Source organism: Olea europaea, unplaced genomic scaffold, assembly GCF_002742605.1.
Source record: "Olea europaea var. sylvestris unplaced genomic scaffold, O_europaea_v1 scaffold2208, whole genome shotgun sequence".
Taxonomy (NCBI): domain Eukaryota; kingdom Viridiplantae; phylum Streptophyta; class Magnoliopsida; order Lamiales; family Oleaceae; genus Olea; species Olea europaea.
In genome coordinates, this window is record NW_019240102.1 from 44,922 (window position 1) to 68,960 (window position 24,039).

General features: G+C 34.2%; 1 protein-coding gene and 1 pseudogene across 1 annotated transcript; one reads left to right on the forward strand and one right to left on the reverse strand.

The window, feature by feature from the left end:
• Positions 1-24,039, reverse strand: part of LOC111380772 — a 34,730-nt pseudogene that overhangs the window by 5,731 nt on the left and 4,960 nt on the right.
• On the forward strand, positions 20,124-24,033 carry LOC111380771. Its single transcript, XM_023004408.1, has 2 exons — positions 20,124-23,330; positions 23,417-24,033. Exons 1-2 carry the CDS (start codon positions 22,732-22,734, stop codon positions 23,478-23,480), a joined length of 663 nt encoding a protein of 220 aa, XP_022860176.1. The 5' UTR covers positions 20,124-22,731; the 3' UTR covers positions 23,481-24,033.

Consider the following 24,039-nt stretch of genomic DNA (forward strand, 5'->3'; position numbering starts at 1 on the left):
TTCATGCAAGTGGGCTAAATAATTCGTTCTACATTCAATTACTCTCTGCATGAAACTGATTTGAAAGTTTTTTTTTTTATATATATTAAACAGTAATAGGTCGTCTTCAACCTTCAGCCGGGTCATTTTGACCCGGTTAGACCCGAATAGAAACCCGGACATATCTCATGATTCCGACGACCAAATTTTACGCATTTTATATCAAAATTCTCATAAATCAATTTCCTAATGATTGCTAATATCAGTTTCTAAAAAAAATGATTAAATAAGTAATCACGTTTTCAATAGAAAGAACACAGGTTGAGAACAAACAAGGCAGAGGCAAAATCGGTGCTCTGATACCAAATGTAAACTTCATGTTAAGCGATCTAAACATGCTTTAATCAACATAACAGCATTTAGATCAATGCGGAATAATATTGGATCGAAAACATACCTCCCGCCATTGGAGTTCTTCACACACTTTCTCTGGTTTGTAGATGGTGTTTATCTTCGGGTTATGGCTCTTCTAAGCCCTCTTCCTCACTGCTTAGATGGTGTATGCAAAACTGAACGTGAAAAATAGGCTTAGGGACCTTCCGAATGAATCTTAACGTCTTTATAATTGCTCCCTCCATCAAAGAGCGGTTATGCACTTCTTCAGATCATGGGCGGTTACTGAACGTGTGGGATATGAGATATATATGGACCACTTTTAGTTGGTTATAATTCAACAGTTATTTCCCAAGTAATCAACTGAACTTCTCTCAAATCTCTCTGGTTCGAAGCTTTCGGGTTCATCCCAATAATCTGGATCTCTTCCCAAAGCCCACATATTAATAATTACTTTGGCTTTAAGGGGTATATTATATCCATTGACTTCACATTCTTCCCTGCATGCTCTTGGAAGTAAAGGAAAAGGAGGGTGTAGCCTTAAAGCTTGATCACCAACTTTAAATATTTTAGAGATCTGACATTACTCTCTTCGAATATCCCCTTTCCCTTGGCAATTTCTCTTATTTCAGCCTGTGCCCTTGCCATCACTTGTGGATTTCTCATCATTTCTGCCATTGCCCAATCTATTGTTGTGGATGAAGTTTCAGTTCCAGTGGTGAACAAGTCCTACAAACATAACAATTATCATTAATATCCAAAGATTTAAGTGTTAATTAATCTGAAATAAGAGATCCTTATGGCTAAAATACTTACAAAAATGAATGCTTTGATGTTGTCATCGGTAATTGGGATAGCTAGTTCCCCACTTCGCTGTAATCGGAGTAGAACATCTACTATGTCTTCACCGCCTGACTCTCCATTGCCTCTTTTTGTTGTTGCTATGTTAACTTTATGCTCGTTGATCATCGAGTCAAGTATTGAATCAAGTTTAGCACTCATCTTCCACAATCTCTTTTTATTCCAACTCATGGCTTGTAGCAACTTTGATGAGGGAAAAAAATCAGCCAATTCGAAGCCCCCAACCAAGGGTAGTCCGTCCTTCATCAACATTATCAAACTGTCTTTATTTTTCAGTACCTGACCAAATGCTGCTCTGCATGCAATTGAACCAATAAATGAGAATATCATTTTAGTTAGATTGATGGGTTCTCCTGAAAATCATTTTAGTTAGATTGAATGACTGAACATTTTTGGTGCTCAATAGCTCCAAAATGCATACTTTTCGCATTTGCTTCCAGTACTCAATGTATGGACTAAATGCAATATTCGTACAGTCATAGCACAAAATCTTTATTCCCATACTTTCTCCCTTGTCTGCACAAGCAGGATCATGAACTTTTAGTAAATGTTTAGCAGTTTCACGCGAAGATATGATAACTGCACAAACTTCACCGAGCTGCAGATGCACGATGGGACCATATCTTTAACTTTCTTAGAGATTGATGAGGCAATGCACCTATCAAATGGTGCATGTTTCCTATCAAAGGCAGCTTCCATGGACTCGGAGGCAATCTTTTGTTGTTATGTACGGAATTCGATTTCTTCCATCCCTCAACTAACAAAAAGATGAAGGATATGAAAAGCAAGAAAACAGTGAAGTTGAAGGGAAGAAGCGGGATTTCCATTAATTTTGGTGCTGGCTTTTGCCCCTCTAAATTCATCTGCCTGTTTTGTTTGTTGTGCAAAATGCACACAATGTCACCTATATATAGGCCAAACTAGTATTTCTGACTATTATATTGGCATGTGCATATATTATAGGCATCTTTATATTTTCTGTTCTCTTGATTTCTTAACTCGCTATAGCTATATTTTCCTGGTATAAGCACATGAAATTATTCTTTATTCTAAGAAGTGTAATATCATATATCAGACTTTTCGATTATACCAAGACAAAATGCTACACTACACTATCTAAATGAATTCTTGGACGCAAAAAAAGATTCAAGTATACCTCGACAAAGATGTTAACTCTATCTATCAAGTAGCTTATGATATAAAAAATTAAATACGTTGAACCACTCCTAAGCCTCAAATAATTTAGCCTCTGTTTCGCTAACTTGTAAATGATTTATAAACAGAAATAGTAGTGGATACCACAAAATATGTGGATATTAATGAATGGTAGTTAAAAATATGATGTTAAAAAGCGTAAAAAAGAGGAAATCAAAATATTCGTTAATAAGAGGAAAACGAAATATTCATGTTAACACCAATGTTACATTAAACTATCAGTACAAAACTAGAAATAAACAAGAAATATTACAAGAAAAATAAGGCAGAAAATGAAATCCTCCAGTCGTTCACAGAGAACTCGAACCACACGGCACCAAATGAAGTTCCTTTCAACAATAGGGCTCAGACTCAAGAAAATACAGGATTGTACCCTTCTGTATGACCCACACCGATCGCCCCAAAACCTAAGGTTTTCTTCTATCAGTTAAAGGAAATCACAAGGGGTAAAATCACACACCAAACTCTCCAATACACACAGTATTATGTATCACAAAGATGGAATCACATAGAAACCAGATATAATCAGAGATTGGATTCTCACGAAGAAGAAGAGAGGGTTTGGAAGACTCTCGAACCTCAGCCGCAGCTGGAGAGAAGAGAAAATGACGGTCCAAGTAAATTAGGGCAAAGGGGCCAAGTATTTATATCCAACAAAGGCAGCCTTAGATCCAGTTTTAATCCGACGGTCAGGAGGCATCCAATATAACTGAAGAAGGCATGTTTGGTTGCATTAAAATATGCCACGCCAAAAACACGTTTTATCTACCATTGGGCCGGGGGCTTTAGCCCATTTGTCATCACTGCCCAAAAAGGTTATTGGTCATCACAGCCCAACAACTTCCACCTTGATGCCAATGGGATTTCTGAACACTTGCAGCCCTCCTATTGGCACCAAGTTGTACCTGCATTTAAAGAATTAAACTGTATCAATATTCAAAAGTGTCAAACATGATTTAAACTTAGAAAGAGGCAATACCTTTGTCCCCATGTCTGATGGATTGTACTGTGTAGGAATTTTTTCGAGAAGAACAGATTCATTTGAGACAATATCTCTAATAAAACGTAACTTTACATCTATGTGTTTGGTTCTTTCATGAAAAACAGGGTTCTTACACAAGTGTATTGCACTTTGGCTATCTAAATAAACAACTACATGTTCATTTAACATCCTAATTTCAAATAATAGTCCCTTAAGCCACAAAGCTTCCTTCACAGCTTCTGTGGCAGCTACATACTCAGCCTCTGTGGTTGATAAAGCAACTATAGGCTGTAATTGGGACTTCCAACTCACACAGGTACCACAAAGAGTGAAAATATAGGCAGAAGTGGACTTTCTATGGTCCCTATCACCAGCAAAATCAGCATCCACAAAGCCTTTAAGTATCATTCCTTCATTACCCTTTTTATATACTAATCCTATACTAGATGTGCCTTTTAAGTACCTAAGTAACCACTTAAGTGCTTCCCAATGTTCGGGACCAGGATTAGCTATAAATCTACTTAAAGTGCTGATTGCATGAGCCACATCAGGTCTGGTACAGACCATGGTATACATTATAGACCCTATAGCATTAGCATATGGAACCTTTTCCATGTACCTTATATCAGATTCATCAATTGGGAATTGCTCTTTACTTAATTTGAAATGACTAGCTAAAGGCAAAGACACAGATTTTGATTCATGCATTGAAAACCTGGATAAAACTTTTTCTATGTAAGCTAATTGTTTTAAAATCAAAATAGATTGTGCTCTTTTTCTAAGTATATCCATTCCCAATATCCTTTTAGCATGCCCCAAATTTTTCATTTCAAATTCAGCACCAAAGATATCTTTAATATCATTTATCTGTTTTAAATCAGGCCCAATCAAAAGCATATCATCAACATAGAGCAACAGAAAAATTGATATTGAAGAATCTGAATCTTTCTTAAAGTAAAGGCAATGATCATAAGAGCTTCTTACAAAACCAACAGTCATGACAAAAGTGTCAAACCTTTTATACCATTATCTAGGGGACTATTTTAAACCATATAAGGATTTCTTAAGCAAGCACACAAAGTCAAATTTAGATTTATTCACAAAACCTTCAGGTTGTGACATATAAATTGTCTCATCTAAATCACCATGTAAGAAGGCTGTCTTTACATCCATTTGTTCTAATTCCCAATTGTGATGTGCAATTAATGCTAGTAGGACTCTTATAATTGTGTATTTTACAATGGGTGAAAATATCTCATTGTAATCTACACCCTGTTTTTGTGTAAATCCTTTAGCAACTAATCTTGCTTTAAATCTCACAGGCTCATTTTCTGAACTGCCTTCTTTCACCTTATAAATCCATTTACAATCAACTATGGATTTATTTTTGGGTCTAAGCACAAGATCCCAAGTTTTATTCTTCATTAGAGAACTCATCTCTTCTCTCATGGCAACTTTCCACTTGCCAGACTGGTTACAACTCATGGCTTCATTATAGGTCTTGTGTTCCTTATAGGCTAGGTCATTATAAGACATGACAGAATAGGATAGATAGTCTTCATATCTTGTAGGTTCTCTTATGTTCCTTCTAGACCTATCCCTAGTCAATTGATAGTCACTAAGATCACTTTGTTGACTGGGATCATCCATTTCAGTTTGTTCATGTTCCTCTACACCTGAATTTTCTAATTCAGTTTGAGTCTGAGGTAGTGTAGGTTCATTCATATTATTAAGAACAGAATCAGTTTGAGATCCCAACTCCACCTGAAACCTTGTCACATTTGGATTTTCAGGGTCTGCAGACTTTTGTTTTTCTAAACAGGGCATCCCTTCCTCATTGAAGGTAATATCTCTACTTGTTATCATTTTATACCCCCCTTGACCTCTAGCCCATAACCTATAGCTTTTAATTCCTTCAGGATAACCTAAGAACACACATTTCTAAGCCCTTGGCTCCAGTTTCCCCAAATTCTGGTGACAATAAGCTGTACACCCGAATATTCCAAGGTGGGAATAGTCTGGTATTTTCCCAGACCACTTCTCTTCAGGTGTCTTACCTTCCAAAGCACTAGAAGGGGTTCTATTCACTATATATGTGGCTATCATAACAGCCTCCCCCCACAACACCTTGGGAACTCCAGATCCCACCATCATACACCTAACCTTGTTCAACAAGGTCATATTCATTTCAACAAGGTCATATTCATTTTCTCAGCCACCCCATTCTGTTGAGGTGTGTATGGGACAGTTTTGTGTCATAGGATTCCATTTGATTCACAAAGTTTATCAAATTCTGAGTTGCAAAATTCAAGTCCATTATCAGTTCTCAAAATTTTAATCTTTGTAGACATTTGATTTTCAATAAGGACTTTCCGGCTTTTAAACTTTTCAAAGGTTTCAAATTTGTGCTTTAATAGAAACACCCACACCTTTCTTGAAAAGTCATCTATTATTGAGAGGAAATACTTATTTCTCTCTGGAGTAGTTGTGGAGGCTGGACCCCACAAATCAGAGTGGACATATTTCAATGGAGAAGTAGTTTTATGTTTTCCAGAATTAAAATGGAGTTTATGATGTTTGCCAAAGGTGCAACTTTCACAGAAGGGTATTTTTGATATTTGGTCCTTACCAAATACTCCCCTTTTATGCAGGATTGTGAGGCCTTTTTCATCAACATGTGCAAGCCTCTTATGTCATTTTAAGGTGGAATCAGATTCAGTATTAGAGATAGTTGCATTATTTTCAAGTATTATTTTAGCTCTAACTACGTAGATTCGATTTTTCTTAACACCCTTAAAGATGACAAGAGATCCCTTGATCACTTTCATCAATCCATCTCCAATCCTACTACACAGCCCTAGGTCATCTAATTCTCCCGTAGATATCAGATTTCTTTTGAGTTCAGGGACATACCTCACTCTCTCTAGGGTATACATGTATCCATTTTCAAATTTTAGGGTCACATTTCCTTAGCCTTCAACTCTGCAGGCAATATTATTCCCCATCACCACTTCACCACCAGCTAGCTTCTTAAAATCTTGAAGCCAGGCCCTTTCATTTGTAATATGAAAGGTGCAGCCTGAGTCCAAAATCCACTCATGAACATATCTGTTGTGGGCATAATTTGCCACCTCCAGATCAGGTTGCTGAGCCACCACATATACATCAATTGTATTAGGCTCTGCAGGCTCAACTACATTCCCCTCATCAACATTCTTCTCTTTAGGTTCAATTTTCTTGTTATAGCAGTTTTTTATGTAATGACCAACCTTACCACAGCCATAGCACTTCCTGTTATTCCTAAATTTTGATTTAGATCTTGATTTACTCCTGAATTCTTCCTATTACTGTTTCCAGAATTGTTTTGATTTGGATAGTTATTATTTTGCCCATTTGGTTGCCTTCCCCTCATGTACAAACTCTCATGTTCCTTCCCATGTTTTTCAGCTTTAAGTTCCAATTCTTTACTTCTTATGGAATTTATAACAACTTCTGGAGTCAAAGTATCTCTGCCATACTTAATGGCAGATTTGACATCCCTATATGCCTCTGGTATGGCATATAGAAGTATAACTGCTTTATATTCTTCAGAAATTTTATCCCCTGCATTGGAAATATCTTGTACCAATTTATTAAAGGTATCAAGATTATCATCCACGTCTTTGGTTGGATCAATCTTAAAACTAAAGAACCTTTCTAGAAGGAAGAGTTTATTAGGTAAGGATTTCACTAAGTACAGTTCCTCTAATTTCTCCCATAAGGCCTTAGCATTTTCTAATTTCCCTACTTTCCTTAGCACTTGGTCAGATAGGTGGAGAATTATTGAGGTATAGGCTAGGTCATCTAATTCGGTTTTCTGATCTTGTGTCATTATTTAAGGAAACTCTCCAGTTATTGCCTTAGAGACTTTCTGTTGTACTAAAACCCCTCTCATTTTTTGCTGCCATATAGGAAAATCTCCCTTCCCATTAAAGACCCCAAGTTCAAAACTAGTGGAAGTCATTTTCTAGATCAAACAGGTCGCACTCAGTAATTTCTGATTTGATCACAACATACAGATGAGAAACAGAGATTCTTCATATCACAGGCAAAGCAACATAATGTGTGTAAGTGCGGAAATAACAATTTAAAATACACACTGTCTCCAACACCAAGTTAAAGAAATCAACTACCCTTCCCTACCAGGATTCCGTGAGACTCAAGATCTCAGTTTAAGGCTTGGGTGAAGGGTAGAGGTTTTGTTTGATACAATAAGGATTAAGAGAGATATTAATATAGAATATAAGAACAGAACAAACTGCTACAATATTCAAGCACATCAAGAATCAGTAACTAAAACTCAAGTATACTTTCATCAGATGAATATAGGCAGAATAACTCCAGACACACAGATATACTGCAATACTGTCTTTAAACAAATGTAGGTAGATTTTAGGCTAAGTACACAAGCACACTGTATTACTTTTAACAAAACAAGTATAGACAGTTTATTGCTTAAGTACAAATTTCCAAATTCACAAAACAATTAACAGAAAATATCAGTCAACTAAGACATGTAACGAAGATATCAGGCAGTAAGGATTTGAGTTCAAGAATTAAAACCACAGTGGTGGTCGTTACACTTGACCACACACGGTTCCACGAAGAGGCAGTCAACCAATGCCCAAGTTCGAACAACTCACATCACCGAAGCAGTGTTTCACCAAGTAGAGATTTATCACAAAGAACTCAAGATCTAGGGTTTTGAGTCTAAAACGATTTTACCAGATCCACTGCAACAGGTAAGGACGTGGTTCGATTCACCCACACGAGCCAGACGAAGGCTCTGATACCACTATTACATTAAACTATCAGTACAAAACCAGAAATAAACAAGAAATATTACAAGAAAAATAAGGCAGAAAATGAAATCCTCCAGTCATTCACAGAGAACTCGAACCACACGGCACCAGATGAAGTTCCTTTCAACAATAGGGCTCAAACTCAAGAAAATACAGGATTGTACCCTTCTGTATGACCCACACCGATCGCCCCAAACCCTAAGGTTTTCTTCTATCAGTTAAAGGAAATCACAAGGGGTAAAATCACACACCAAACTCTCCAATACACACAGTATTATGTATCACAAAGACGGAATCACACAGAAACCAGATCCAATCAGAGATTGAATTCTCACGAAGAAGAAGAGAGGGTTTGGAAGACTCTCGAACCTCAGCCGCAGCTGGAGAGAAGAGAAAATGACGGTCCAAGTAAATTAGGGCAAAGGGGCCAAGTATTTATATCCAACAAAGGCAGCCTTAGATTCAGTTTTAATCCGACGGTCAGGAGGCATCCAATATAACTGAAGAAGGCGTGTTTGGCTGCATTAAAATATGCCACGCCAAAAACACGTTTTATCTACCATTAGGCCGGGGCAGATCGGGTCATGTTATTGGGCAAGAGCCTAAATTGTTAAAACAGTTATTAGGCTTTAGCCCATTTGTCATCACGGCCCAAAAAGGTTATTGGTCATCACAGTCCAACAACCAATTATACAAAAACAAACTTTAAATCCAACCATTAGTTAAGAGGAAATCACATTGTGATAAGGCAACGGTGCATAATCTGAACTTCAAAAAGCTTATGATCTAAAAAGGTTGAAAAAGGGAAGGGAACAAAAGAAGCTACAAAAACGTAACAATTCGGACATCAGAATATTATTCAATGCATGGTTTAACTTAATTAGGACCTCACAGCATAAGATTACAGTAGAACAAGCAGAAGGTCCGACAATGATTTTATACTCATTTTTTTTTTTCAGAACCCGTGAACTCATAATGAAACTTTCTACTGGGACACGAAAGTACACGAAACTAAATACCGAAGGTACACGAAAGATGTGAGTTTAATTCTCGCAGTCCATTTATGGGTACACATGAATTTTTTTAATCAAAACTAAATATTGTCATGAGTCATATCTCTAACCCAATATTTAAATGAATATATAAAGTCTCTACGTTAGGTTTTCAGATGCGATTATACTTCATTTTCTAATCTATAAAACAAGTTCGAGAAATCCTAATCTCTCCCGCTTCATTTAGGTAGAGGTCTGAAATCTAGGCTTAGGTAGTTTTAGCAAGAAAAATGTTAGAATTAAGATGTGACCTGAATTCTATTTGAAATACTATTCAGTTATTCTTTTTGAATTCCAATTGAAAATTCTAGTTGAAATCTATTTGGAAATTTGATGCGAACGTAACAATTAAAGCTACGAAACCCATGACATATTAGATCAAATCCAAGAAAGCCAATAATCAACGTCTGAAAAAACTCGACCCGATAAATTATTGAACCAAAGAACCGAGACAATCGCAATCAATAACTTGACCAGATGATCACAAAATTTATGAATTTTACTAGAATTGATGAACGTCACACGAAATTAATACTTGATAAGTTCGAAATAATTCAATGAAGAACGAGATGCAAGCAAATATGTCTCGCAATATTATCTTTCAAAATTGTGTGTTTTACAATTAAAAGAATGAGTCCTATTTATAGGTAACTCATAAAAATCCCAATTAAAATGGAATTTAAGTTTAAAGATATCAAAAGATACCATAAATAATAGTTTTAACTAAAAGAGAAGTCTACGCGAAATTTGGAAAATCCACATTCCAGTTTTAATTATGCTACACATAGGTGTATAGCATGCAGTCTTTTAGCCCATTCTTCAGTCTTAATTTGGGTTTCCGAATGGATACAAGCGGCTGCATGTATTATTGTACTATTCGGTTGCATAAGCCTCCGTTTCAGCTTCCTCTTCCGTTGCTTAAATCAAGTTGATCCATCTCTTTCTTCTTCCACGCCAAATATGAATCTTGTCCTTTAGTTTTTTGTGATAAATGTTTCATCCGCTGTAGTTTGAACTAGTAATTCAATTACTTCTTTAACCTTCTTTGCTCATGACCTAGCCATTGGTCATTCCTTCACGATCAATGGATCCTTATCATTTCTAGCTGTCATGCCATAAATCTCATCAGAATTCAAATTGAAATCTAATATGGGAGTTGGTAATAAATTTTAAAATGTCTTAAAGGAGTCCAAGTTGCAATTGGAGAAGCAAACGTCCAACTGGCACCTCAATCCCCCTCGAGTACTCAAAACAACGCACCACCATTTGCTTACTGGGAAGCGGCCACTCGAGCAACCGGCTACCACTCAAACCCACCTAGACCACCACTCAAGCGGTATTCATAACTGAGGACTATTTTGTTCGCAAATTTTGGGCAATTTTTTACTCCTATTTTATTCCAAATATTTCATTAGCTTTACACATTATAGTAGGACTTCACCTTACATTAAATTCTTAAGGGGTGCAATCATGAAATTTGTATAGAATGAAAATAAATTCTAGACATTTCAATTGCTTATAACTTATTTGCATAGAAATTATCTATTAAATGTGTTTGATTTATTTAATTTTCAACCTAAAAAATATTATATTTATTCATTTTTTATTGGTAGGTAGATAAGAGAGAGTGAATGAATTTTTTGAAAAATAAAATCGTGCTTCCTCTAAAGAAAATATTTTCCTTAATTTTGAGAAAAATATGGCCACGTGACCAAAAGTAGGAAAAATTTTCCTTGAAAAAAATGTCAATCAAACAATACAAAAGTAAGAAATTGTATGGAAAAACATATTTTTCATGAAAATATTGACAATCAAACTCACCCTTCATTGCATTATATTCCTATTATGTTAGGGATCTTAGTATTATACATACATGTTGTACAATACATATTGGATCAATCCTTACATTCTACACCATAATTTGTAATACCTAATTATTGATATTAATAAAATCTCCTCTTCTATCCATGGTATTTTTTTCCACGTAATTCTTGTTGTATTCTTGTTTGACTTTCATATTGCAATAATATTACTCTCATTTCCATTTATTTGCTAACAAAGGGGAAAGTATAAAACCAAGAAAAATAGAAGAACATGAGAATTTTCGGAAAACTAGATTTTCTTTACTTTTTGTTTAACTAAATAAGTTCGTAAAAATTTGTTATCCTAATTAAATTTGGAGGTGAGCGAAAATATGTTATGTTAGATTTATGAATTTAAACTGGACTGCATCTTACAAGTTTTAGACTGACCAACGCAAAATGAATGTTGAAATACTTATAATTTAGGAAAAATTCTAGATGTACATAATTTTTGTCCATAAGGATGTCCATGCGTCTCACATGAGGTGGGACCCACAAAAGTATGAGAGGCGTGGACACCTTGATATACAAAAATTATGTACATCAAGCAAAGTCCTATAATTTAATGCATGAATCTAGCATGAGATTTCATTTTGAGGTGAGCATAACTTTGTTAATGTGCTACATAATAATATCACTCAGTGTATGCATCAATATTAAAAAATGTATCCCTTCTACTAAGCTCCCATTTGACAATCATTATTTTCAAACTCTTTTTTTACAGACTCGTTTTTAATCACACATTCAAAAAAAAAATTTGGCACATGAACCCAAAACCTTTCTTTACTTTTTTAACACACATTTTCCTAAAAATCACTTTTCAATAGTTTATTTTTTCCAAATAATGATTGTAACAGGGGCTAAGATTGCCCAGTCAATGCGTTGTTTTAAATAACATGACTTGTTGATGCAATGTAGAACGTTTCAATTTAATTTAATTTGTAGTCCTAATATTTATTTTATCTCATTATATTGTTGTCACTATTTTGAACTCTTTGAAGGGCTAGTTGTTTTTTTGGTTGTCTTTTAATTTAATAAAATACTTGGAGCTTTTTTCTCAATTATTGGTTGCTTTTCAGTATTTATGCACAATTGTGATAGCATGTTATTGCTCTACCTCGTTTCTATCTACATGATTTAGTATCATAGCACAACCATATTCGTTAATCCTCGTTAAGTCTTCTTAGATGAGATTTAGTACTCTTAAGACATGACACAAATTTATTGGCGAATCAATGTGTTAGAGGAACATATGGATGTGTTGAAAGCTCAACAATGGGTATTATTGGGTGTCACTGGAGGCGTTTGATGTGAGGGAAGTGACTAGAGAGATCGACATGGTACAATTGTGTGTACGGGTGGTATGACAACCGGTGTTGAGTCGATTGTGGACAGAAGCCTCTGATGACAATTATTGTCCCTTTCTATTTATCCTAATCAGGAATAGATGTTGATTTAGGTAATGATTACAATCAACAACCTATTTTTGACACTCATTGGCAGGTAAATAGGTCGATTGTCCATCCATTTTCAACATGGAGAATGTGCTCAAAGAGATGCTAGAAAGAGATGTTGAGAATTTCCTTATCATGCATAGCGAAAAATAAAACACATTTTAATTCTTACCAAGGATCTACTTTATATTCAGATAGAAATTGTGAAGAAATTATACCTTTTGCAAAATCTGCAAATTTCTTTGCTTTTCTTTTTTCAGTAACCTAGATCTGTCACCCATAGCTGTCAAATTGTCTAGCCTCCAATGAAATTCCACTCAAAGAACAAGATTGGAGGGGACCAAGGTTTTCTCCTCTTGTGCCATTAAGAAAAATAAAATTCTCTACAAACTCTAAACCAAAGCTACTTATTTATATAAATCCAAACGGGTTTGGCCTGTTTCTAAATTCGATCCAATATTTAATTAACTCATTTATTTAAATCCGATCCATGAATTAATTCATCCAATCAATTAATCGAGCCTATAAATAACAACCCAATTAATTAATTTTTCCAACGCTTGTTAAATTAATTAATTGACAAATCACAATCTTCAAATTTTCCTTTTATGTGCGACCCATCCAGTTCCAATCACGATGCCTAACGACATGAATTATTATTTTGATCTAATCAAAATTGATAAATTAAAATACCATTTTATTTATCACCAATTCATATTCGCCGTCCCAGATTGACATCTAGCAATGTGTCAGGACAATACATGTGACAGAAAATATTACATAGTATGACAAAACTAAACTTGTTTGTTTACCATGAAACTATATTCCCTTCGTCAATATGATTCAATCAATTACGAGATTTGGAAGTGTATTAATCCCAATTATCGATCATATCTTTCATTCCACTAGTAAGTCAATGTAAGTCGAAAACTCCTTTTCAACTTTTGAGACATCTTGGCCAAGGATTTCGTTATCGACTTAATGAAATATAGATCATAATCTCCTACTATCTAAGAGCGACGAATCACCTATTGGTCATTCATAACCTTCATATGATTCTTGACATACCTGAACGTTGCCCTATTAGCTGGCCTTTGCAGAACAATATCCAATTCCGTCAAAGTATAACTATCCTCATATAAGGCACCATGATGACCTTAAGTCAAAGGACAAATTCCACTACCGAACGTTAGAGTTGACCACTGACACTCAAATAGTATCCATATGGAATCTCTCAGGGGGTCTCCAATGTTTTGTTATATAACAAAATATTCACGTGCTCATTTAAGTGTCATCACACTTTAACTTGTGAGATCAGCTACTTACTTCACAAGTAAGAAATGTCACATATAGTGGTTTATCCGTAATAATGAATCTGTATCTCGTTAATACTTACGACTATGGATCATTTAAGATTTAATCACAAGTAATTTGTATCTCAAAATCATAACTCCTTATGATTAACAAATTACAGAAACACGAATCTACGGACTCTATTATTTAATACCATTTATAAGAATATAAATTTAAATAAATAATATATCTTGCCGAAATTAAATGCATTAAACATATTAAAAGTGTTTACAACCTAAATCGACTGGAGTTAGGGCATAATATTTATAAGAGATACAATAAGGTGGTAAATAGTGATCAACAACAATGGTTTCTTTAAGAGTAACCACCAAGGAGAGCCTTAAGATAGCTGGTGTAACACAACCCTTTCAACTCTAAATACAGTCGACCGCAAATATTTTAGGGGACAAAAACCCTAAACAACCAAGCTAATAGTGATTAAATGAAAAAGAGGATGATTTCGAAGAGGTGGTTGTGCCACAGAAGAGCAAATTGTAGCAACTATTCACAGATGAAGCTTTCTCTTCAGATTTTGTTGGACAGTCAGATTGTGCTCAATCCTTTCCCAAACTGAAGTGTGTGAATTTAAATAAATTTGGTGAGAATTTACTGGAGCTCTCTTCAAAATAAAGTTGCTTAAAATAGACAAAAAGGATATACAACCCATAAAAGGAAATCAGTGAAATTTGAAGTTGGTGAGAAAGTGTTTATAAAAGTTACACCAATGAATGGGTTCTCAGATTTGCCCAAAAAGGAAGTTCAAACCTCGATTTTTATAGATACTTTCAAAACTCTAAACAAAATTGGAAATATGGCATACCGTCTGATGTTGTCACCTGATCTAATAGCTGTGCACAACATATATCATATTGGAATGCTCACAAAGCAAATTTATCGATCCCTTAACTGGAACGATAAATCACTACAGAAATCCAATAAGAACTTTAAGAACAATGATTTGAATTTTGTATAATAGTTGGACGATTTTGACTTACAAAAGTGAGATAAGTTTCTTATATATTTCAATTTACATGAAAAATTAGATTAACGGAGTTTCATTTTTGTAAAATACCAGCATCCAACGTTGCCACTATGTGCATGGCCGCTTGCACACAAGACCAACAAAGAGAAGACATCTATGTTGGTCGCGACCAGTTGTACACCATCGTACATGGCCGTGCATGGTTTCTCGTGACTATGACAACCCAGGTTGTGGGCTATTCCATCCAATTTTCCAACCCTTTCATCCTTCTTTGCCCTCTCTCAAATATTTGGTGTTTGATCTTTTGATCATGTGTTTTAATCTTGTGGTTGAATCAAGAGATTATTTAAATTGACGTTGGATCTTTGTCGGATGTTCTCTTAAATGAATAACAGTTTAACTAATGGCACAGAGATAGTTTGGGACAAACTAAGGCTTGGGTATATATAGTATGAAGTGTTTCAGGTGGTCTAGGACTATAAAAAGGCTAAAAGTTAAGAAATAGGGTTTGAAAATGTAACATGGCCACTCAAGCACCTAACTAACGAGCAAGGTTCTATTTTGGTAGCTCAAACACATAGAGGACAGCCAACGAGCTCTTTGTGTACAGTCTTCAGTATTTTCATTATGTCTTTCTCTCTTGATTTTTAATTAAGGCAATTCAAATTGCGTTGAAAAGATAACTCAAATGTCTACAAAATAATAATATTGATACTATACAAAACGTGAACATCAATAAGCATAACATCCAGTCATGCTAGTCAGATTATCAATCGGTTAAGGAATTACCATTACTCCACCTAACTCAAATATCAAATTCAAATTTTCAATATATCTTTACTAACTTATATACTTATCTACTCTAAGAAATAAATACTAATTCTTTCCTTTTTGTCATGAATAACAAAGGAAGACTAGTAATATATTCATGAATAGCATGGACAGGAATGAGTTAAAAAAAAAAAAAAGAGGGCACACGCACATTGACAAATTTTAAAAAATTATGCAACATGTGATAGGAGAATAAAAATTTTCTTCTAACAAATATTTTTCATGAATTTTTAAATATAACGTTGTGTACATTTATTTGCTTAATTCATAAACAGTAAACTTTTCCCGTATAACTTATTTTAAACCTATATGAAGCAAATTGTATAAGCTATACGTGTGAAAAGTGTCATTAAACTTCTGTAAACTAGTCTCAAAATCTTAAATCAATGAGAATGATATGCCAAAAAATCATTGGTGAATGAATATATTCCTCAAACATGAAGTCAAACCCAGTGCTAATAGAACATTTTACTTCTCTATCTATCTGCAAACACATATATAATTTTTTCTCTAATCTTTTTCATATTTTATGTAAAGACTTATCTTTATTAAGCATACCTAATGACCCCTGTAATGAGGTTTAGTTTGACAAACCCAAAGTCAGATTACTATAGGGCACTAAGTTTTAATATGCCTAGCAGGCTTAATTCATCGAGTAAAAAAGGCCATGAAGACAAGTATAAGATACATAACAATAATTTAATTATTTTGAAGCATAATACTTTTCTTTTTTTTATGAGGAATATACAAGAGTTTAAGTCAACTAGTTAAATGTCATTCCATATTCGAAGTTTAACCTAGCATACAAATGACCGCCATCCCAAGTTTTAAACATGCAGTCAAAACACGCTCATAAGAGCTTAATTTCTGCATTGCAGATGATACATGCAATAACCTATAACAAGTACTCCAAACAAGTTTTAAATAAAGTTAATGAATACTTTATTAATCATTCATAAATTAATTAATTTTTGATTGCAAAATAACATGTCCATAAGACAATATCAATTGGAAGTGCTATAACTTCAAAAAAAATCATTTTTCATTTTTTTCCAAAAAAATTTTTGTTTATAATAAAGGCAAAATGCAAAAGGAAACTCGCAATGTTCAATAAATAAATGTGCATGCATGAAAATAAAGATATCATAAATAATGCATATCCATGAACCTAAATACCTAATTAATGAGGCTCACAAACGTTCTTACTGTGAAGAGCAACATCAGCACCACCACAATTAATATCATCTCTTTGATGTGTAATTTCACTTTTTTTTTTATCCAAATCTTCTTAGAAGAAGATGCAATCTTAGCCAATTGAGTCCTTAATTCAATCAAGTGACTTACTTGATTAGTCAAAAATATAACATCGATAGTTTAGATCTTGTTTATTGTTCCTAATCATGGGCTTACAGCACCTAAGTCTTATGTGACCTAAACCACCACAGTTATGACATGTGAGAATGAACCTAGGACCAACTTTAGGTTGATGAACCATATGTTGCACATATACTCTAGGCCATGGGGCTATTACACTTTTAGGTTTATTAGAGGCAAATATAGACACTACAACAGAATTCACTTTTTATGGCATTTATTTACGGCGTGCATTTATGGCATATCATAAAAATAGATTAATTACGGCGTGCACAAAAAGTAAGCTATAAAAAATCATTCGGTAAAATTATTTACGGCGTGCAAATGGTGCACGCCGTATTAAGCTTGCATTTACAGTGTGCAACAGATGCACACCGTTTTTGATAAAAAATTAAACTTACGGCGTGCAAATGCACGCCGTAATATATCTTCAAAAACCCAATTAAAACACGGCATTTTTCTCCCATTCGTAAGATTCTCATCCCTTCTCAAAAACCACTGCGCCTCCTGCCGTTCATTTTCCTCAACGACCTTTTCTTCCTGATCTGCCACCAGTGCTGCCATTCATTTTCCAGCAAGAACATCTGTGCTGCCACCAGTCCACCACAACCACCATCCTCGACTTCGCCCAGCGCCTCAGCTCTAACTCTCCGCCTTCCATCGTCGACCACGAGCGCTAGTTTCTCACTCTCGTCGTTGCCTCCCAAGACCCAAATCGAAATATTTCTGTAAGGTAAGGATTCTTCAAATTAATACCCGTCCCTGTCTTTATAGGGGTCTAGTTTCTTGAAAGAATTGTGTGATTTAAGCTATTGAATGAGTTAGCATGAATCCAATTAATGCCTAAAATCAGATATTGTTTGGCTATTTCCTGATTCGTTATGTCATTCAACTTGATAATGAAATTAATTTTCGTATTGGCTGTGTTGTTTGATTTTTGAATGAATTAAATTTAGGTGTTTTCAGTTATATCTCTTTCAAGAAAGATCTTCAACTGTTGAAGGTACTTTTATTTATTTCCTTGGTGAATTGATTAAATTGATTCTTGACAATGCTATTTGGAACTTTTACAAGGAACGTTCTGCAATATAAAGCTCTAAACAGACTACTTTGATTGATTTATAAGTGGCAATTTTCTATGTGGAATTAATTTAACAACAGGTAAATTTAGGTCTTGTAGAGAAAATATTGATTCTTGATTCGGTTATTAAACTCATTAGTTGGATTAGTTAGTGAGTTAGAAAATCAATTAGGAGCCTTTGGTTCTAACTAATTTTCTGGTAGTTGTTGTAGCTGAATATTAGATGTATTTTATTGTAAATCTCTACATTCCTATGCCTGTAAATAGGATAGAGGGCTGAGAGCCTGAGAATGTGAGCAAGTCTGAGAACGTAAGAATGTGGGGGAACACATTCTGTAGTTAAGAGAAAGTGAGGTTGAGAGAGAGAATTCTCTGTAGACAACTTCTGTAACTTTCTGTGTAAACTTTCTGAGAGTTTTCTAGTTGTTCTCGGGTGAGTGATGAGTGTTGTTGTTGTGTAATTCAAACACTGTAATAATTCCTCTTGTAATGGCAGATTGACTGGGGTTAAATCCCTGCAAGTTGGTTGATGAAATTTAGTCCCAAGACTAAGAAATTCTTGAGTCTATTTATCTGATTCTTTGCTGGTTTTATGTTCTGCCATTGCTGTGGTTTCTTTCCTGTCTGTTAATGCAAATGTGTGAATGATCATTGTTTCCTAGGACATGGGAGATTGGTTAAAATCCTAACAAGTCTCATCTAATATCACTTGAACAGAATCTTAGCACAAACCATTAAGATTAGTACTTTTTAGTACATAAGCAGTATTACATTACGAGTAATTGTAGTTACCCAGAGCAAGCAATGTCCAAGAGCTGTGTTAGCGTAATACTAGTACCACAAAAATTTAAATCCTCCACCATTTTCAGTAGAAAATTAACCGAAATTTGTCATTCGTAATGTAAGTTTCTCATAGAATATACGAAAATGAAGATAAAATAAGTAAACTTGTTGATTGATTGGTTTGAGGATTTATTTTGTTAGTGTTCGTCCACAGAAGATTTCGAGTTTTTAAATTTTTGTCTTTCAAAGATTTATGATTTTTCAGAGTAGAAATTTGATTTCTAGACAATATTTGGATTATCACAAATTGTTGAGAATTTTTCTCTTCCTTCTGTTCCCTCTCTTCTTTTGTTGTGTCGTGCCATTAGGCCTCATGGAAGGTGCAAAGAGAGGTCTAGTTGAGGGGTGTGTAGATATAGGGATGTCATTTGCTGGTGTTCTTGATATGTGTAGCTTAATATCGCAACTATTTTCACTTCTGTTACTGTAAGAACTTTCCATTTCTTGATGCGTCAATCCAATAGCCATAACACTATCTTCAATCTTTTCAAAAGCAGACATGAAAGATTGAATATAAAATCACTTGTTACAGTTCCCTTTAAGTTTAAATCCTCTAGTAGTGGGCTACTAAAGAGAAGCTTTTTGAGGATAGAAAAGAATAGAACGGAAGATTTTCAGATTTGGAAGATGAAAAGAAGCAAGAATCAAAATGTCCTTGTTATTAAATAGTACATTTGGATTAATATCAGAACTAGGAGAAATAACCTCATTATCAAATAGTACATCATAGCCAAAATCAAAGGTTAAAATCTTTTGCTATGCCTGCAGTGTTGGGCCTAAAACAAAGGCTTTCTATTTGTCCAAATTACACAAATAAGGATAAAATAGGGGACTGATTTGAAAATTTTTGGTTTTTGTTAAATACGTCAAAAATACAACATAAATTAGCGCTTAAAGAAAAATATGGCAATTATGTGTAATATTATATTTTTTTTTGGCAAATTACACTTTATATAATTTCTTTATAATAAGTGTAGCTTACATTTTTATTTATTCTATTGCATAGTTTATAATTTTTTAAATTGTAACTTACTACCTCTGTAATAATGTGATTAAATCCATATATTTTGTATGAATAATTCATATTACCAAATTGTGTAATAATATATTATTCTTTTCTAATTTGCTGGTTATTTAATTAATAGATTATGTTTGTTTTCTTAAAGTTAGGGACTCCGCAACAACAAAATAATACAATGAAATGCAATATTTGTACAAATAATCATTTTAGGATATAAGAGGAATAGCCAATAAAGAGCTCGTCTGTCTCTACGAATCAAACACTATATTGTCATATAAAATCCAATCATGTTATAAATCAACATTATATTGTAATATAAATCAAAAGAGATTGATGATAGAACTTAATACCAAATCATGTAAGTATGCCTGTCAATCCAATGGCCATGACATAGTGTGTTAATTTTCGTTACCACATATGTAATTTTTCATGGTGACTTCAATTGTTATGCCATCATGAAAGTCAGTTTAGCACAAGTAATTACGTAGGATGATACGACATCAAGTTTAGCCAAACAAAAAAGAAAAGGTGCCCTTATATTTAGTTTCTGAAAGAATTTAAAGTTATCTGTACATGATGGCTCAAACTCAAGGCTTAAACTCAACTGCAATTTCTTTGAATCTCTATACTTGGGGAGCACCAAGTATACATTATCTGCTTTAACAGCTTCAAATTGTTTCTTAAGAACTTCATAATCTTTCTCCAATTGCTTTGTCTTCCACCTTGCCCTAATGAAACATTATTTACAAAATGACTTACCTAATTGGAACTTGATTTCTAAGATGCCCTAATATAATTTTTTTTATTGTGTTATAACAGATTATAATTTAATAGTGTTAATGTATTATCATGGATAAAGATTGCGTACACTTATCGAGATTATCTCGTCCTTTTAAATTCAGAATATTTTAAAATATGTCTTCAAATGCTTTTTAAATGATTTATTTAGCATTCTTCATAGAGTTTCAAAGGCGTATCAATGTGGTGCAAGAAAATTTGCAAATATGGTGCCAGCCAATGCGGGGAATCCAGAAAAGGTCATATGCCCTTGCAAATGTTGCAAAAACCTATTCCACCAACATTTTGATGTAATGTATGGGCATTTGATCATTAATGGCATGGATCCTATGTATACTACATGGGTGTTTCATGGTTAAAAATCAAATACATCATCATTGCCTCCTTAAGATGTAAAAAATTTAGAGACGTATAGGATGTATAGAGATGCATTTTTTCAGGATCATAATAGTGTAGAACCCAAGAATGAAGATAGAGAGAAAGATTTTTCAAATCTATATGAAGGCTTAGAAATTCCTTTATATCCTGATTGCACAAAGTATATAAGGATATCTGCAATTGTTGTCTTATACAAGCTTAAAGCTACATATGGTATATCCGACAATGGTTTCAATGAATTTCTTGATATTATCCAAGATATGCTATCACATGGGAACACCCTTCCTAATTCTTGCAATGCAATAAAAAGATTATTGAAAACCTTTGATTTGGGGTATGAGAAGATACATGCATGCATAAATAATTGTTGTTTGTTTAGAAATGATCTAGAGAATTTGGATACATGTCCGAAATGTGCATCTTCGTGGTGGAAAGTTCATGAACGAACTAAGAAGATTCAAAAAGGGATACCTGCAAAGGTTCTGCGATATTTTTCGATTATACCATGATTTAGAAGAATGGTTAGGTCACTTGATAAGGCAGAATAGTTAATATGGCACTCAAATCACAAAAGTTTAGATGGAAAAATGCGCCATCTAGTTGATTCATTAGCTTAGGAGAGAATTGATCAAAAATGGCCTTGTTTTGCATCAGAACCACGAAATCTTAGACTTCGCCTTTCTTCTGATGGATTTAATCCCTTTGGTGATCTAAGTTCTAGGTATAGTTGTTGGCCAGTGGTACTAGTCATATATAATCTCACTCCTTGGATATGCATGTCTAAGGAAAATTTGTTGTTAACTTTATTAATCCCAGGTCCCAAGCAACCTAGAAATGATATAGATGTGTATCTAGAACCACTAATAGAAGACTTAAAGGAGTTGTGGAATATTGGTGTTGAAGTATATGATGGATTTACCAAGTCTACCTTCAATTTGAAAGCTGTACTAATGTGGACAATTAATGATCTTCCGGCTTATGGGAACTTATCAAGATATCCTACGAAAGGCGAAGTAGCATGTCCAGTATGTGGTTTATCCACATATGCAAAATGGTTGACTTATAGTCGAAAGTTTTCATACATGGGTCATAGAAGATTTCTTGCATATAATCATCCTTATCGGTTAAAAAAAGCTTGGTTTGACGGAAATAATGAGTATAGGCCTAGTCCTAAAATATTAACCGGTCAAGAAGTGATGTGTTCAATCAAGAATGTTAGCAATAATTGGGGAAAAATAGGAAAAAAAAGAAAGATGAAAAAATCATATTCTAATTGGCCATGGAAAAAAAAAGTCAATATTCTTTGAGCTGCTATATTGGGAGGTTAGTCAGTTTAAACTATTTTGAATTAGTTATTTCTTTGCTTAAACTTTTTTTTGAATTTATATTGTTATTTTTCAAACACTACTTTTGCGCCATAATTTGGATGTAATGCACATTGAGAAGAACGTTTGCGAAAGCATTCTTGGCACTATTTTGCATGTGAAGGGAAAATCAAAAGAAGGGTTAAATTCCCGTAAGGATTTACTCAATATGGGTATTAGAAAGGAGCTTCATCCAGAATTGAAAGGAAATATATATTACCTCTCCGCAGCATCATATATGCCATCCAAAAAAGAGAGAGAGTTATTTTGTAAGAGACTATTTGATTTAAGATTACCTGATGGTTATAGTTCTAACATTTCAAGGTGTGTATCATTAACCGATAATAGGATTTTAAATCTAAAGTCTCATGATTGTCATGTGCTCATACAGCAATTGCTATCAGTTGCATTAAGAGGACTTTTACCTAGAGGACCAAGAAATGCAATCTTTCGACTATGTGCATTTTTCAACGAAATATGTCAAAGAGTCGTCGATAAAAATAAATTAGAAAAACTTGAGGAGGATGTTGCTGTGACTTTTTGTATGCTAGAATTGTATTTTCCACCATCTTTTTTTGACATAATGATTCATTTAACCATCCACCTTGGGCGTGAGGTTCGAATTGGTGGACCTGTACAATATCGTTGGATGTATCCATTTGAGAGGTAAATTACTATTATACTTTTGTAAGTATTCAAACTTTCTTCTTCTAATTACTTATATATCTAATGCCTATTTTATGATTCATTAGGTTTATGAAAACACTTAAAGGATATGTTAGAAATCGTTCAAGACCTGAGGGCTATATAGCATAGCATTATTTAGTCTATGAATGTATGCATTTTTGTAGTGGTTACATGAAACAAGCTGCTGAAGTAGGTGTTCGACATACTCGAAATGAAGATTTTGAGAATGAAACAATTATTGAGGGACGTCCAATTCTGAAGGAAAGTCAAAGACTTTGAGTCCAGAAATGTTAGAGGTCGCTCATCGTTATGTACTATTTAACAGCATTGCAGTTGAGTCATACATAATGTAATGAAGCTAGTTAATTTATTAGTTTAACATTGATTAATATTCTCTCAAACTTCTCTTATTTTTATTTATTTATTTTCGTTTAGGATGCATAAAGAGGAGATTAAAAATTTAGATAGACGTATTGCCAAGAATGAAACCTTTTTACAAATGAGACATATGGAGACTTTCACTTCTTGGTTTGCGGAGAAAGTCAAACAAGACAATTATAACATGTCTAATACATTGAAATGGCTTGCACGTCAACCTAGATATGATGTGATGTCACATTCTGGTTATGTTATCAATGGACATCGATTTCATACAACTGATGTTAGTAGAAGTGCACAAAACAGTGGT

Excerpts from the sequence above, each read along its gene's own strand:
- LOC111380771 (XM_023004408.1), top strand. The coding sequence starts at position 22,732 with ATGCACATTGAGAAGAACGTTTGCGAAAGCATTCTTGGCACTATTTTG. Across the intron at positions 23,331-23,416 it reads TGGATGTATCCATTTGAGAG|GTTTATGAAAACACTTAAAG; the intron begins GTAAATTACTAT and ends ATGATTCATTAG.